The sequence below is a fragment of the Tenrec ecaudatus genome, chromosome 14 (assembly GCF_050624435.1).
Source record: "Tenrec ecaudatus isolate mTenEca1 chromosome 14, mTenEca1.hap1, whole genome shotgun sequence".
Taxonomy (NCBI): domain Eukaryota; kingdom Metazoa; phylum Chordata; class Mammalia; order Afrosoricida; family Tenrecidae; genus Tenrec; species Tenrec ecaudatus.
In genome coordinates, this window is record NC_134543.1 from 85,339,761 (window position 1) to 85,355,888 (window position 16,128).

At 44.5% G+C, this 16,128-nt stretch overlaps 1 protein-coding gene and 1 pseudogene across 1 annotated transcript in view; one reads left to right on the forward strand and one right to left on the reverse strand.

The window, feature by feature from the left end:
- The window catches only part of RPGRIP1 (RPGR interacting protein 1), a 55,442-nt gene extending 47,498 nt beyond the window's left edge, over positions 1–7,944 (reverse strand). Inside the window, 2 exon segments of the mRNA XM_075532232.1 lie at positions 2,922–3,054; positions 7,857–7,944. Coding sequence (XP_075388347.1) covers positions 2,922–3,054; positions 7,857–7,944 — 221 coding nt within the window.
- Positions 7,945–11,531: 3,587 nt separating this feature from the next.
- On the forward strand, positions 11,532–12,012 carry LOC142426647 (ubiquitin-conjugating enzyme E2 C pseudogene; annotated as a pseudogene).
- The last annotated feature ends 4,116 nt before the right edge of the window (positions 12,013–16,128 follow it).

A 16,128-nucleotide genomic window follows, 5' to 3' on the forward strand; every position in this document is an offset into this window, starting at 1 on the left:
TTGTAAATGTGTTACCTGTTCATTTCATACTGATTAGTTCCGTTTTTAAAAATTAAATTTTATTTTAATTTATTATTTTTTAATTTTATTTTACAGCTCTTATCACAATCCATACATATATCCATTTGGTCAAACACATCTGTATATATGTTGTCATCATTTTCCGAGAAACTAACTCCTCTTCATGGGACTAAAAAGCCCTTTCTCCTGCGGAGCAGTGGGTGGTTTTGAACTGCCAACCTTGGGATTAGCAGCCCAACTGTTTGGACTAATCTGAAGCAGGTTAGGGCTCTGCACTTGCTTCCCTGCACCTCCCCAAGGTCAGCAGCAGACGCCAGATAAGATAACCGGTGAAACCAGATGCTCTGGGTCCAAAGAAAGCCGCAAGGAGTCCACACGAATTCTCAGAGCCTCCAGACCCCATATGCCATACATTCCTCACCACCCTTTAAATCTCTGCCCCCAGCTACTGAGCACTGACTCCCCTGACCTGTTGGCCCAGGTCACGGAATCTTGTCCGGGAGCTCCCCCTAAAAAAGCTATTTCTGTTTCTGCTCTCCCTTGTCCTGTCAGTTACGTCTGTCTGTGTCCCTGTACCTCAGTTTCACCTTTACACCAACTTGTACCCATCATGTCTCCAGGGCTCCTTAAATCAACAAGGAGGCCAAGGAAAATTCTAGAAAGCAAGAAGAGGCACTATTGCCCTCAGGAAGAGTCCATTACAACTCAAGAAAGTACATTATAACTGGGAAACAGTGGGGTTTACCCTCAGGCTTCCCTGGGGAACCGAGGAAGCACCTTAGTAACATGCTGAAAAGAGCCCCTCATTAGTCATCTAGTGAAAAGAAAACACCATCCCAGTCACGGTTCTTTCCTTGCCTCCGTAGCCCCTCCTGCCAGATTGGCCTGCCTCCAATCTTGGCTCTGCGATCATTCCCTTTGGTTGTCATCATCGCGATTGGCTCCATGGCCTGCGCCAGCTGAAATCCACTGGCCTCACGCGCTTCCCTTCATCCTACAATCACCTTTGTCCTGCCTTTGTTCTGTTTAAGGCTTACTGGAAGACTGTAGACAGAATTTGTTTGAATTGGGGCTCTTTTTCTGTAGCACAGTAGACATTTTAATATTTGCTTCTCTATTATTGGTAATTGGCTTCCACACCCCTGTCTGTCTGGCCAGCTTTAAGGACTATGCCTCAATAAACATCTAGTATACACTGTGCCTTAGCTCCAGTGGAGAATCAACCCTCTCCTTTTCTGGACCTAATGCCAGGTGTTTTACCTTTACGAGTGGCTTCTGTGGTCTCACTGACCATCAGCTCTCTCATTTGCTGACTGTGTGACCTTGAGCATGCCACACAATCTTGCTGTGCTGCAAGTCCTCGTGAATAAGTGAAATGATAACCACCTCAAGGGGTTGTGAGGATGGAGTATGGTAACAAATGCAGAGTGCTTAGAGACTGGTCTGGGTGTGCCCTTGAAGGAATGCGTTGTACACAGTCCCCACTGCCTTGGGTGGAGGGCCCTGAACCAAGCTTACAAGTTTTTCTGTCTTCAAGAGTGTGTCTCAATCATGGTCCTTTGGCCTGCAACCGTGATGTGCTGATATGCTGCCAATCAGGATTCTGTGATGGTTTGCTTTGTACTTTATTTTTAAAAAGAACAAAGGCAACACACTCACTGCCACTGAGTCAGTTCCAACGGAGAGCAACCCTACAGCACCCAGTAACACTGCCTCCGGGGGTTTCTGAGACTGTAACTCTTTACAGGAGTAAAAAAGCCCCATCTTTCTCTTCCAGAATGGCTGGTGGTTTTGAACTGCTGATCTTGCACTTAGCAACCCAATGCATAGCCCACTATGCCAGCGCTACCTATGTTCGATTTATGTGGCTACATTTCTATGAATCTTTAGATGTCATCAAGAGGAACAAGAAAGAAAGAAAGAAGGAGCCCTGAGGATGTACTGGTTATGAGTTGGGCTACTAACAGCAAAGCCAGCAGTTCGAAACCACCAGATGCTCATCGGGAGAAAGATGAGACTCTAAGTCCTGTGAAAAGTGACAGTGTTGGAAACTCACAGGGGGAGTTTTACCCTGTGCTACAGGGTCACTGTGAGTCAGAATTGAGTCGATGATAGTGCATTTTGAATGCCATGATAGGCCTCATACTGATGGTCTCCCTTATCTGGGTGGGTTTTGTCTTTGTCCAGTTGGAAACTTAATAAATGGGTCCCTATAAATTAGATTTTGAAATTTGAATTTGCATTACATTTGAATTTGGTCTCTCTTTTATCCAGAACCAAGTGCACCTAGAACAAAAACTCCAATTTCCCTCTACCGAATCTTCTTTTCTCTGAAATTTGAACTGCTCCATCTGGCCACCTGTGCCCCCTTTTACAACCAAACCAGAAACTGAATAAAAGTAGGGGTTCAGCCTGATTGCCCAGCCTCCTGCTCTGTGTGTCATTTTAGAGTAAAAGAATAAACCAAGTTCAAATATCTTTTATAGCGACCTCTTTATTAAGTCTTAAACAGGGCAAAGATACCCTGGACTGGCCACGGGAGGTTGCAGCAACCAAGTTTCAAAGTCACTGTGTCTGAGAACAAAGCTTTCAATGTTGCTCATAAATGCCCAGCAATAACTCAATGGAGACTGGATTTAAGGCCTTCTGCAAACCAAGTGCTTAGCATTTAAGCTTTATTACAGTGTTGAAATCACATTCCCCTGGTTTTTCATGTTCTGTGGCCACAGTCTGTGATATGTTAACCAGAGAAACAGAATCAAGCCATGGAGCTTCCAAAGTCACTTTGGGAATAAAACATCCTTGAACTTGATTCATTCTCTGCCATAGCTATTTCAGCAAGATACATTCCTCGTTAGTTAGTGTGCTGCAGGCCTGGCATTAAGGAGAACTTGCAGTACCTTTTGAGCTCATCCTGTTGCTTCCAAGAAAACGCCTTCATCAACATGTGCTCTTCACGAAGCCGAAAGAAATGGTCCTCCAATTGCTCCCTGCTCATCTTCCTCAAGGATGGTTGAGTTTTTCTAATCTTGCCTAACATCCCAGGAGAAGGCAAAAGGAGATGATGATCACATGACACTTTTTATCTCATCCGGTCTTTCATCCTATCTGGTCCAAAGGACCCACATCAATGTGTGTCTGCCTCAGAAGTACACCCAGAATGTTCCTTAGAAGCCCAGACTTCAGCTCATGTACTTTGGACCTATTGTCAGGAGGGGCCAAACTCAAATCCAAGCTCAGTGCCATTGAGTCTCTGCCGACTCATGGTGCTTGGTAAAGTAGAGGGTCAGTGGAAAAGAGGAGGGCTCTTAATGAGATGGAATGACACGGTGCCTGCTAGATCGGTGGGCTCAAAGACAGCAGCGATTGTAAGGCAGAACTGGGCGGTGCGCCCGGTCACAGTGTTGTACACAGAGTCACAATGAATTGGAGCCAGTGCTACAGTACAATGGTTTGGTTTAGAGGAGACCTCAAGGGATATTTTTGGTTGAAGGTTTAAGATTATTTCAGGGCAATCATTTTAAGGGTTCAGCCATCCTGAATGTCTGAATTCCTAAAAGTTGAAATTCTGTTCTGTATTATCCCCTTGTGATGCGGATTCTTTTATACAGTTTGACCAGTAGACATTGGGTCAGGGTACCTGGCACCATCCAGTTCTGCTGGTCTTGTGGGCAAATGCGGGACAAAACTCAAATTCAGAGAAAAAGATCAGGTTTACTGATCAAATAGAGGCTGATGGAGGAAACCTTGAGGTCATGACCCTTAGTGACCCTTCAGACTTGAACTCACACCCCTGCCCCCTCAACTTTTAACCAAACAACAGACAGGCTTCTAAGGAGAACTATTACACTAGTGAGGTACACACACCTTAGAAGTACTTGTGGGAAAAGAGACTCCAGATTTCATCACAAAATAGACCCAATTTCCTTTTTAGTATGTGAAGCAGCTTCAAAACATTCATGGGATAATTCAACTCATTTTTTTAATTCCATTAACTTTTTTCTTTTTTTCCTATTAACGTTTAATTCAGCATGTCCATGAACATTTTGTATCTCTCTCACATTAAATTGGTAGAAATAAATGAAGAAAATACTTTTATAAACGGAGATTTCCATAAAGGTCTATGCTCATGTTTCAAAAGCCTTTCTCAATGACCACACTAGCAACCAGCTCCATCATGTGTAAGTTCATCATTTGGAAAATTGTATCTTTTGAAAATTTGTAATCAATATATATACATACACATATATAGAAAGCGATCTGAGCTATAGAAAGAAAGAGAAGGCACGACAAAGCAAATGAAATCAATATTAACAATAGGATCAGGGTGTGGGTTCATGGGAGCGATGTGTAATATTCTTGCAATGCTTCTGTAAGTTTGAAATTCAAAATAAAAAGCAGACTCATCAGAACAAGTGGCACAAGAAAATAAACAAAGAAAGTAAAGAGACAATTACTTCTTGCTTGCTTTCCTTCTGAGGGCAGAGTAGATGTTATACCCCATGAGGAGAAATACACCTGGGAGCAATTGTGGCTAATCTGCCTCACCGGATCAACACCATGGAATTCTTGTGGGGCAGGTAGGCTAACGTCAGTCTCGAGAAGGAAATCCAAGCATCTGCCCCAAAGTCTGGGGGGTTTCTTGGTTTCAAGAAGTGCAACCATTTGTAGATAGGGACTGGATTGGGCAAGGGAGAGAGCGGTAAGTTGGGGGGTGGCAGGGTGGGGGAGGGATTTGTTGTCTGAATCAAGAATTTCTGTGGGAATGCCGACCTTCTCCAGGAGGGACAGATTGCATGGATGGAGATGCAGGCAGTTTTAGATGAGTTAGAGCTCTCTTTGGAGATTACTGTATTAGTAATGGAGAAAAGTCTTTCAGGGTCATTTCATTAAGCAAGACCATGAATGGAAAACGACTGTAGGAAAAATCTGAGCCTTGTGGAGACATAGCCAAGGTGTAGCTGGCTTGTGCCAGCTCAACATTTCTCCCTCACAGGCATGGCTTTGAGTTGCAATGAATATGCATGCTGCTGCATTGGTATTTCTATTTCTCATTCTGATCCTGAACGAAAGCCCAAACCACTGCTGTTGAGTCAAGTCTGCCTGCTGGGGATGCTATAGAGCAATTCTGAGACTGGAAATCTCTACTGGAGTTGACAGCCTCATCTTTCTCCCAGGAACAGCTAGTGCATTTGAACCACTGACCTTGCGATTAGCAGCCCTAATCCTAACCCACGACACCAACAGGTTTTTATCCCAACCTAAAGAGGCCCTTCAAAGGTCATGACTTTGACTAAAGGGATTAAATAATAGTCAATAAGCATATGGGAAGATGTTCAATATGACGAGTCATTAGAGAAAGGCCAATCAAAACAAAAAAGAAAAAAACAAAAACACAAGGAGATGAAAGACAATAATAACAAATGTTGGTGAGGATGTGGAGGAATTGAAAATGTCATACACTGCTGGTGGGAATATAAAAGGTACAGCTAATTTTTACCTCAAAATATTACCATATGACCCAGAAAATCTATTCTTAGTTATGCACAAGAGAAAGGAAATCATGAAGAGCCCAAATATTCATCGCTTGGTGAATTGATAAGCAAGAGGTGGCATAGTCACGTATAGACTTCAACAATTAAAAAAGAATGATGTAATAACATATGGATAAACCAGGAACACTATGCCAAATGGAATAAGTAAAAAAAATAGTCACACATTGTCTGACTCCCTTATTGAAATGTTCAGAAAAGGCAAATTTATAAGGACAAAGAGTATATTAGTGGCTACCAGAGGTGGAGGATGGGGAGAAGGGAAGTGACTGCTATAGGTTTTCTTTTTAGTGTGATAAAAATGATCTACAATTAAATAGTGGTAGTTTAGAAACTTCTAAAAAAACTACTGAAATGGATGAGCCAGTCAGGGTGCAGTATAGCATCGATGAAGCGTACAACTTTCTTCTAGTTCTTTAATGCTTTCTCCCCACTCCCCCCATCATGGTCCCAATTCTACCTTACAAATCTGGCTAAACCAGAGGATGTACACACTGGTACAGATAGGAACTGGAAACATAGGGAATCTAGGACAGAAACCCCTCCCCCCCTCAGAACTAATAATGAGAACAGTGGTAACAGGAGGGTACAGGGAAAGTGGGGTGGAAAGGGGTAACCAATCACAAGGATCTACATATAACCTCCTCCCTGGGGGATAGATAACAGAAAAGTGGGTGGAGACATCGGTCAGTGTAAGACATGACAAAATAATAATAATTTATAAATGATCAAGGGTTCATTAGGGAGGGGGCAGGGAGGGAGGGGAAAAATGAGGAGCTGATGCCAAGGCTTCAAGCAGAAAGCAAATGTTTTGAGAATGATGATGGTAACAAATGTACAAATGTGCTTGACACAATGGATGGATGGATGGATGGATTGTGATAAGAGTTGTATGAGCCCCCAATAAAATGGTTAAAAAACTACTGAAATGTACATTTTAAAAGAATGAATTTCATGGTGTATAAATGCTATCTCACTATGACTTTTATATTGCGATGTAGCTTTATGGCCTGTCTCACCATAATCCCTACATGATGTACTATAAATTCTAGTCTTTATGCTGTGGTTATAATCCCAGTTTGGAGAGAGTTGTCTGCTAGGCTAAGAGACAGGATTAAGGTGGGGTGCATATTGAATCTTTACCTTACCCGAGGGTGTGAACCAAGTCCCTACCCTTTGTTTCCTTGAGAGTATGGCCTGCTGAAAGACAAAAACCACAAGGCCATCAAAACCATTCCTCTGCTTATAAGAGAAGCAGAGGGAATTCCTGGGGCCTTCCTAAAAGAAGAGCCACGCGCAGAGCACATTTGAAGTAGCAGAAGCCACGACCAGAGGCATCAGACACAGTACAGAGCTCAGAAGCCACAGCTAGTCAGAGCAGAGGGGCTGTGGCCCTCACACCTGAGACCATGAGATGGGGAGACAGTGAGGATGAATGGGCGATGGCTTGCCTGGCCCATAGAGGCATAAACCAAGGGACCACACAGCTGAGAGACTGAGGACCAGAGAGGGAGACTTGGCTGTTAGCCGAAGAGACACACTGCTGTGAACCGATGACTGCATCCTTACTGTTTGTGAGTTCTGTATTAGAGCTTAATTCTGGGCACCCTGGCTGTTCATTAACCAAGCATGTAGATAATCTTGTAGAATGCATTGGAAAATCCATCCCTCTCTGGCCAACCCTGGCAGGTTTGGGGTGGGGGTGGGTGGGAGATGGAGGGGTGGGAGGGACAGTCTCTCTTAGAGGATTGCCTGGGTGTGTCCTTGATGGACAGTATTGGGAGCCCTCACAGTGATGAGTCATGTCCCATCAGTGGTGGTCTGACTTGCTTGGTGTGAAGGCCCTGGACCATTCTTGTAAGCTCTTCTGTCTAACATAATGTAGTAGTCCGAAACATGGCGCTGTCCCTGCTTTGGGAGCTCTACCTGTAACTGTGATGTATTGAGCTGCCACCATTCATGAATTCATGGAAGTGTCCTTTGTCCCAGGCCTTATTTGACTCGTGGTGCCCTGACTGTGGCTCCTCTAATGCCATTACGACCTCCAGCTAATCGCCTCCCTACACTAGATAATGTGCCTGTGGCCCTTCAAGCTTTAATAGATGTCCTCCTTAAATTATCTTTGAGATTCTTACATTATAATTGAGATGGGGTGAGGGTCTCCTTTGTACCCTCAAGCAGAAGATTGAAAAATAACTGAGAACAAAGCAATGACTACGAAGGTTCTAGCCCGAGAACTGCAATTCTAAAAGATATTCTTCCGCAGGCACTGAACGTACTTACGCTTCCAGGCTGGCATCACGAGAGGTACTGAGTCTGTGTCTCCACCTGGTCGGTCTCCTGCTGGATCATCCACCAGAAGACGTGACATCATGTCAGGCCCCGAAACTGAAAGTGGTCCTAGAGGACCCTGAAATAGAGGAACCCAGATAATGGCATGGATCTTCAGGCTGTCCTAGGGCGCCCTGGTGGTGTGAAGGTTAAAAATGCTTGGCTAGGGTAGGGGGAATGTGGGGAGAGAATCAGAGAAATGGGGAACTGACTACAATGACTTATAATTCCCACCTCACTCCCCAGGGGGATGAGCAACAGTCAAGGGGATGAAGGGAGACAGCGGGCAGTGTAAGATATGAAAATAACAATAATTTATAATTTATCAGGGGCCCCATGAGTATGGAAGGGTCGGGGAGGGAGGGGGGAAAAAAAGAGGGACTGATACCAAAGGCTCAAACAGAAAGAAAATCTTTTGAAAATGATGAAGGCAGCACATGTACAAATAAATGTTTGATACAACTGATGCACAGCTTGTTATAAGAGCTGTAAGAGCCCCTAAGAAATGGATTTATTTATCTAAAAGAAGAAGAAGGAGACAAAAATGCTTGGCTGGGGTGGGAGATAGAAAGAGTGAGGGGATTTAGGAGCAAACAATGAATGTGGGAGGGGGCAGGGAGCACTACAACTGATTGACATGATACAGCTCATTTTAAATGTGATTTAGCCATGGAAGTCTACGATATGTGAATATCATATCGAGAAAACCCCACAAAAAGCCGAAGGAGCCATACTTGACCAATGGTTACCACAGGTGAAGGGGAAAGAGTTGTTATGTAGGGGGCATTGAGTTCATGTCAGTGGTGGCAGACTCATTTGGAAAAGGACATCAATAGTGGGTGCACAGCACAGAGGATAATCAATGACACTGACGTGCACAAGTAGAAGCTGCGGAATCGGGGAGTGTTCTATTTGCGTTTCTAATTGCCACAATTAGACAAACAGTTACACGAAGAGCGAGCACTATACGAAGAAGAAAATGTTCTAGAATAGAATATGACAATTGTACAACTCTTCTGGATATGAGTGAATTATTGAATTGTATGACATGTGGATAAAGTGTTAATAAAACTTTTTTTTAATGCTTGGCTACTCATCAAAAGGGCAGTTTGAACCCCCACTTGCTCCACGCGGGAAAGATCACTGGACTTCCCTAGCGATTCACAACTTTGGAAACTCCATGGGCAGCTCTGGCCTATGCCACAGGTAACTGGGAGTCAGATTTCACTTGGCTGCAATGGGCTGGGTTTGAGTTTTGACTTGGGTGCATTTATGCACACATTGGGGGCCCTGGTGTGTCCTGGTCACTCAGACTGGGATCGTGTGGTCAGCAGTTGGCAACCACCGGCAGCTCTGTGGGAGAAAGACGAGGCTTTCTTCTCCAGTCGACAGTTACAACCTCGAGAGTCAGCATTGACTCCATGGTACTGAATTGGTTTTGTGTCTAGTTTTTATTTACACTTAAGTTGCAGTTGGAATTTCTCAGTCCTTCTGTAATAATATACAGCATGACATAATCATTTTCGTAGTGGTATGGATCACTCTGTACTAAAGATTCTGCTAAACACCAAAAACTCAGTAATAACCTGATTTAAAACAAAAAATCATTTTGGGGGGAAATTCTAGAACTGATGCATATAATTTTGGACCAATGTTGAAGTGTTTGCTCAGGATGAAATTCAATGACCATTGACTTTCTTACCGAATGGGCCTCTAGTCCCAACTCGGTTTGTATTTCATGATCTTGCCTCCCAGCCACTGTAGATTGAAGAGTGATGGACAATTGACCAAAGCCAACCTATCATAATCCCAGCACTTTGGAAATGGGTCTGATAGAGTTAAGGTAGCACCTGCGGAAGGCGAGAACTAGAATAGGTTAGGTGGAGAGCTCTGGGCTGACGGTATTCGCCCTATGGGCCTAAATAGTCGGAACAGCCCATCATAAAATTGCCTCACATCTTGGGCAGGCACTTTTCCTGTAGCATCATATCCACTCCCCTGGCTTGAAATATTTCACATACTGGTCCTCCGAGTGCTATATGCTCACCCTTGACCTTCAGATCTTTTTGTCTACAACATTTCCACTTGCATGGCTACTGGATATCTCAAACTCATGTGTCTCAAACAAGAATTTTGATTTCTCTTGCAAGTCTGGTCTTCTCCTAGTCTTTCTCTCATTAAAAGACAAAAAGGCGCTACCATTCTACTACTCCCTGAAACTTGGGCTCTCCTTTCCCCCTTACACATTAGCAAGTCCTCCAAGGTATTCTTACAAAACCAGGTTTTGTTTCCAATGCCACTGCTGTGATTCAGCCATCCTGTGTCTCTCACTTCAAGTACCATAGTGTTTAATGTTATCTTCATGTTTGTCTCATGACCGCCTCCCCGAAAATTTTTCCCTAAAGTCTTGCAGGAACTAAAGAAAAAACTCAAGCCTCAAGCTGCAATATAGAAAGATTCGATGGGCAAAATCTTGAAGGATGCAGGAAACATCAAAAGAAGATGGAAAGAATACACAGAGCCACTGAACCAAAACGGACTAGTCAACACTCAAATATTCCAAAAGAGAGCATATAATTAAGAACCAATAGGGGCGGGGAAAAAAAAAGAACCAATGGTACCGAAGGAAGAAGTTTATACTACGCTGAAACCATTAGCCAAAAACAAGGTTACAGAAAATGATGGACTATCAATTGAAATGTTTCCACAAGTTGCAGAAACACTGGAAGCACGCACTTGTTTATACCAGGAAATTTTGAATACAACTACTTGGCCAAATGACTGGAAGAAATTCATATTTGTACTCAATTCAAAGAAAAATTGTCCTACAGAATGTGCAAATTACAGAACAATAGCATTGATATCACATGCAAGTGAAATGTTGCTGAAGATCCTCTAACAACCGTTGCAGCAGTACATTGACAGGGCGCTGTCAGAGGTTCAGGCTGGATTCAGAAGAGGACATGGAACCAGGGATGTCATTGCTGACGTCAGATGGATCTGGGCTGAAAGCGGAGAATAACAGAGACACGCTCACTTGTGTCTTATTGACTGTCACAGGCACTCGGCTGTGTGGAGCGTAACCAACTGGATAACCTTGAGAAGAATGGAAATTCCAGGACACGTCATTGTGCTCCTACAGAACCTGTCCACATATCACGAGGCGGCTGTGTGACCAGAACAAGGGAATGCGACATGGTTTAAAAGCAGGAAAGGTGTAGTCAGGGTTCTATCTGCTCACCAGACTTGTCTCACCATTCAATCTCTATGCTGAGCAGGTGATCAGAGAAGCTGGCTTAAAGGAAGAGCAGGTGGCATCAGGACGGGAGAAGGCTTACCAACAACCTGCGTTATGCAGATGATACAAGCCTGCTGTTGAACGTGAAGAGAACTCGAAGCACTTACTGATGAAGATCAAGGATTGTGGCCTTGCAGACGGATCACAACTCACTGTAAAGAAAACTAAAATCGGCAGTTGCCGTTGAGTCTTCTGAGTTCCTGTTTGCCAGCTCCCAGCGGATGACCTCAAAACCTCAGCCAAGCTGCAGTGAGCATGATCGCTCCCTGAGAAGGGGCTGAACCCAGGGGTTCCGTGGGCAAGAGATTACAGCAGGAGCTGATGACCCCATGATGTCTGGCGACAAAGGAATCTCTGCCTTCCCGGGATCAGACAACCTTTCCAAGTGGGTAGGGACCATCCACGGAGCAGCTGGCCCAGCCTCTGAAGGCCTGAGGGATAAGATCTCCCTGGAGTTCCCCAACGGCTACCCTGACACTGTGCCCACAGTGAACTTCCTCACCCCCTGCTACCACCCCAATGTGGATCTTACGGGTAACATGGGCCTGGACATCCTGAAGGACAAGGGGTCCGCCCTGTGTGATGTCAGGACTAGTCTTCTCTCCATCCAGAGTTTCTGGGAGAGCCCAACATCGACAGCCCTTTGAACACACCACTGCCGAACTCTGGGAAAACCCCACGGCCTTTAGGAAATACCTGCAGGAAACCTACTCAAAGCAAGTCTCCAGCCACGAGCCCAGACCTGCCCTGTCCTTGTGTTTTCTTCTCTTCTGTCGACATCTGTCCTTCCTCCCCTTGATTTCTGGGTAGACCTTTGTATCTTAAGCTGTGTTGTCATTTTGTTTTGTTTTGAATTAAGTCTCCATTTGTACCCTTGTGATAAATATATTAAATAAATAACATTTTGGATTTGTTTGGGTTTAGAAAGAAGGCTAAAAAAAAAAAAAAGCTAAAATCTTCACAACCAGACCAATAGGTAACATGATAAATGGAGAAAAGATTGAAGGTGTCAAGGATGCTGTCTTGCTTGGATCCATAATCAATGCTCATGGGAACTGCAGTCAAGAGATCAAGACTTTAATTAGATAAATCTGCTGCACAAGACGTCTTTAAAGTGTTAAAAAGCAAGGATATTACTTTGAGGACTAAGGTATGCCTGACTTAAGCTATGGTATTTTCAGTTGCCTAATATGCATGTGAAAGCTGGACATTGAATAAGGAAGAGGGAAGAAAAATCCTTGTGTTTGAACTATGATGGTGTGTTAGGCCGGGATGACTAGAGACACAAATCCAGTGAGACTCATATATGTACAAGAAAGAACTCTTTATCAAGGAGTAATTGTGTATCAAGAAAACATCTCAGCCCAGTCCAGCTCGTCCATAAACCCAGTACTAGTCCATAACCCCCTCTTCAGACTCATGCAGTGACAATCTATAACGCAGACTGCAAGAATACCACAGGTTGGTGGCTTCAGAGTCATTTGGGTCCAATGGCAGTGGCAGGGCTCTAACAGCAATCAGGGTCAGCCATCAGGAAGTGAAGACAGAGAGAAAGAGGAGGTTCCCAGAACCCTCCTTATGAGAAGGCCACGCCCACAAGGAGGCAGCAACAGGCCGTGACCTGATTGACAAGCTAGACTCCACCCCTACACTTTTATATCTTCAAGCTGACATGAAATTATATAACTACCAAATATGGTGAAGAATATTGAAAGAACCACGACACCCCCCACCTAGGGAGATGAAGAACAGAAACCATATGGGGTGGTGAGTATAGTTGGTGTAAGACATGAAAACAATAATAATTTATAATTTTTCAAGGGGTCACAAGGATGGGAGAGGGGGAGGAAGGGACAAAAAGAGGAGCTGATACCAAGGACTCAAATAGAAAGTAAATATTTAGCATATAATGATGGCAACATATATACAAATATGCTTGATACAATTGATGTATGGATTGTTATAAGAGCTGAAAGAGCCCCCAATAGAGCTGGAGGCACAGGGAATCCAGGGTGGACGATACCTTCAGGACCAGGGGTGTGAGGGGCGATGCTGGGAGAGTGGAGGGTGAGTGGGTTGGAAAGGGGGGAACTGATTACAAGGATCCACATGTGACCTCCTCCCTGGGAGATGGACGGCAGGGAAGGGGGGAAGGGAGACTCCAGATAGGGCAAGATATGACAAAATAACAATCTATAAATTATCAAGGGCTTGTCAGGAAGGGGGTAGCGGGGACGGAGGGAAAAAAAAAAGAGGACCTGATGCAAAGGGCTTAAGTGGAGAGCAAATGCTTTGAAAATGATTAGGGCAAAGAATGTACGGATGTGCTTTATACAATTGATGTATGTATATGTACAGATTGTGATAAGAGTTGTATGAGCCCCTAATAAAATGTTAAAAAAAATAGCACTCTACAAATTAAAAAAAAAAGCCCCCAATAACACGATCTTTGAAAGCACCATGAACTGTCAGAAGAATAAGTCTTGGAAAAAATAGAATGCTCCTTAGAGACAAAGATGGCAAGACTTCCTCCCTGAAGAAGGACATCATGCTGGGCAAAGTACAGGACCATCGAAAAGGAAGGTCTCACAAGATGGACTGACACCGTGGCTGCAAAATTTTGAGGACTGCCCCGGCCGTGGGTCCTAGCCACTCAGCAGCCCAGTGACCCAGCTTCTAGAAAGCTCTCAGTGCTCCAAAGTCCACAGGCATCTGGCAAGCGCTCTCCCCAAGCCAAGATGCCCAAAAGGAACATCAGCTCAGCCTAAAGGGTGGTGAAGAAAGAGCCCAAGAGGAGACGAGTAAGGTTGTCAGCGAGTGGAGACAAAGCCAAAAAGGCAGCAGGAAAGGATAAATTTTCAGACAGCAAAGGGCAGCAAAGGGGAAACAGGCTGAAGCTGCTCACCAAGAAACGAAAGGATTACCTGCTGAAAATCAGGAAACAGAAAAATGAGGACTCCAGCCTCTGCGGAAGCAGGAGAAAAAGAAGCCAAGTCTGATGAGTGTTTATCTACCATGTCTTATCAGGGGGCCCTCTTTTCTCCCTTCTTGTATTAGCCAGAGGGACTAGTTTGTCAGCTCTCTTATTTATTTATATATTTTATCAATTCTTTTATAAAATGCAAGTTTTTTAGTGGCACTAGAAACATTTTTAAGAAGGAAGAAATCCCACCTCATCTGATTTTTAAAGTGTAAATGCTTTTCTTAAGACAAGAATTCATTTGCTGGTTGTTTATTTTTTGGTACTATCAGAAAATAGTGGACTGCTGAATTGTGGGAAAATTTGACTGTCTTGGGTGTCAACATAGCATTCCATGGGATGAGGAAAGGGGGAGGGGGGGTTTGGGATTCCTGATACAAAGCATACTGAATGGCAATTTGGAGTCACTGTCATGCATTTGTATGACTTGGACATTTAAAATTTTGTTTCCCTGTTTGTTTGTTTCTTAATAGAATTGTGTCTGCAAACCATTCTGTAATCCTGACTTTCCTGTCAGAGCTGTGTGCACCCTGTAACATCCTGTGTGCATCCTGTGTAGTCCAGTTTTCCTGAGACCTGCTATGTGCTGGGAAGGGTTGAACATTTGAATGGGTAGTGTGTGTGAGACATGAAATTGTGAACTAGTGGGACTTAAGATGTAACAGCTTATCAACCTTTGAAGAGGATTGTACTTGATAATCTCTTTAAAATGTTTTGCCTCCAAATTTAAACCTGGAAAGTCACTGAAATTTAAAAATGAATTGTACCCACATGCCATTTTAGGGTCTGGGTATGCGCATGTGTACAAATTGTTCATAATGCCTCTGTACTGATCTCCAAGCAATTAATACAATGACGGTTAACATAAATAAATAAATGAAAGGAGCAAATGTGAGGACGGACCAGGATAGGGAAGTGCGTTGAGTCTCTGAGTCCGAAACAACTCTGCACAACAGTGTTGGAACAGGGCCTGATCATGTGCCCCCTGGTGCTGAAGGCGCCTAACAACAACCACAGCAAACTACCCTGTGGAAAGCACGGTGAATACATGCTATCCCCTGAAGGGGACATCAGTGTTTTGTTGATCTGCTTTCCCGACAATCACCGTGAATTGGCTCATTCATGTTCTGCTGTGAAGTGTTCTTTTTAAAGATCACAATGACGTAATGTGCAATGACGTAATGTTGGATGACTAGGCGGATTTCATAGCATACCCCTTGCAAGGAAGCTTGAACAAGCACCCGCAAACGGAAGTCCCTTGATCCCAATAGAGGCAGGATAGAATGGAACAGAATTGAAGCAACGAAGACAACGGCTTGGTTTCCAAGTGAATCTCACATGGTGGGCGGCCTTTTCAGATCTGCTAAGTCATCTTGCTTCCTAGTCTTCTTCTGCAGGTAAGTATGATGAAGGTGTGAGCGGTCTCCAGGGGGTAACATCTCGGTTCACGCAGAAGCCTGTTTCGTGATCCAAGCAGGTTTTTATGAAGGGCAGGAGACGTTTCAGGTTTTACAGTCTCAAAAGAGGACAAGCTATTCCCGGGAAGCGTGCCACTCGGTGCCACGCCGCCGCTGGGGCTCGCCACTAACACGGGCAACCTGGTGGGGCTGCGCGCCCACACGTGTGACCGGAGGCCCGAGAGCGGGCCGGAGCAGGGCCAAACGAGAGGCTAGCATCCCTTCTGACCTGCCGTGACCCGGAGCGGGGGTCAAAGGGAGAACCTGAGAAGTGAGGCTGTGGCCCCAGGAGGGGTAAAAAGAGACGACCTGCCTGCAGCCAGGGCATTTCACACCTCTAGCTCAAAGTATTGATTGACTGAATGAAGCCCACCTGGGCCGCCCAGGTGTACCGCCCACCTGGCGTGAGGGCTGAATTACAGCATGCCAAGTTCAGGGGCCTAATGCTGGCCTGAGTCCTTCCCAACCTCCTTTATAGAGGGCGTTGGC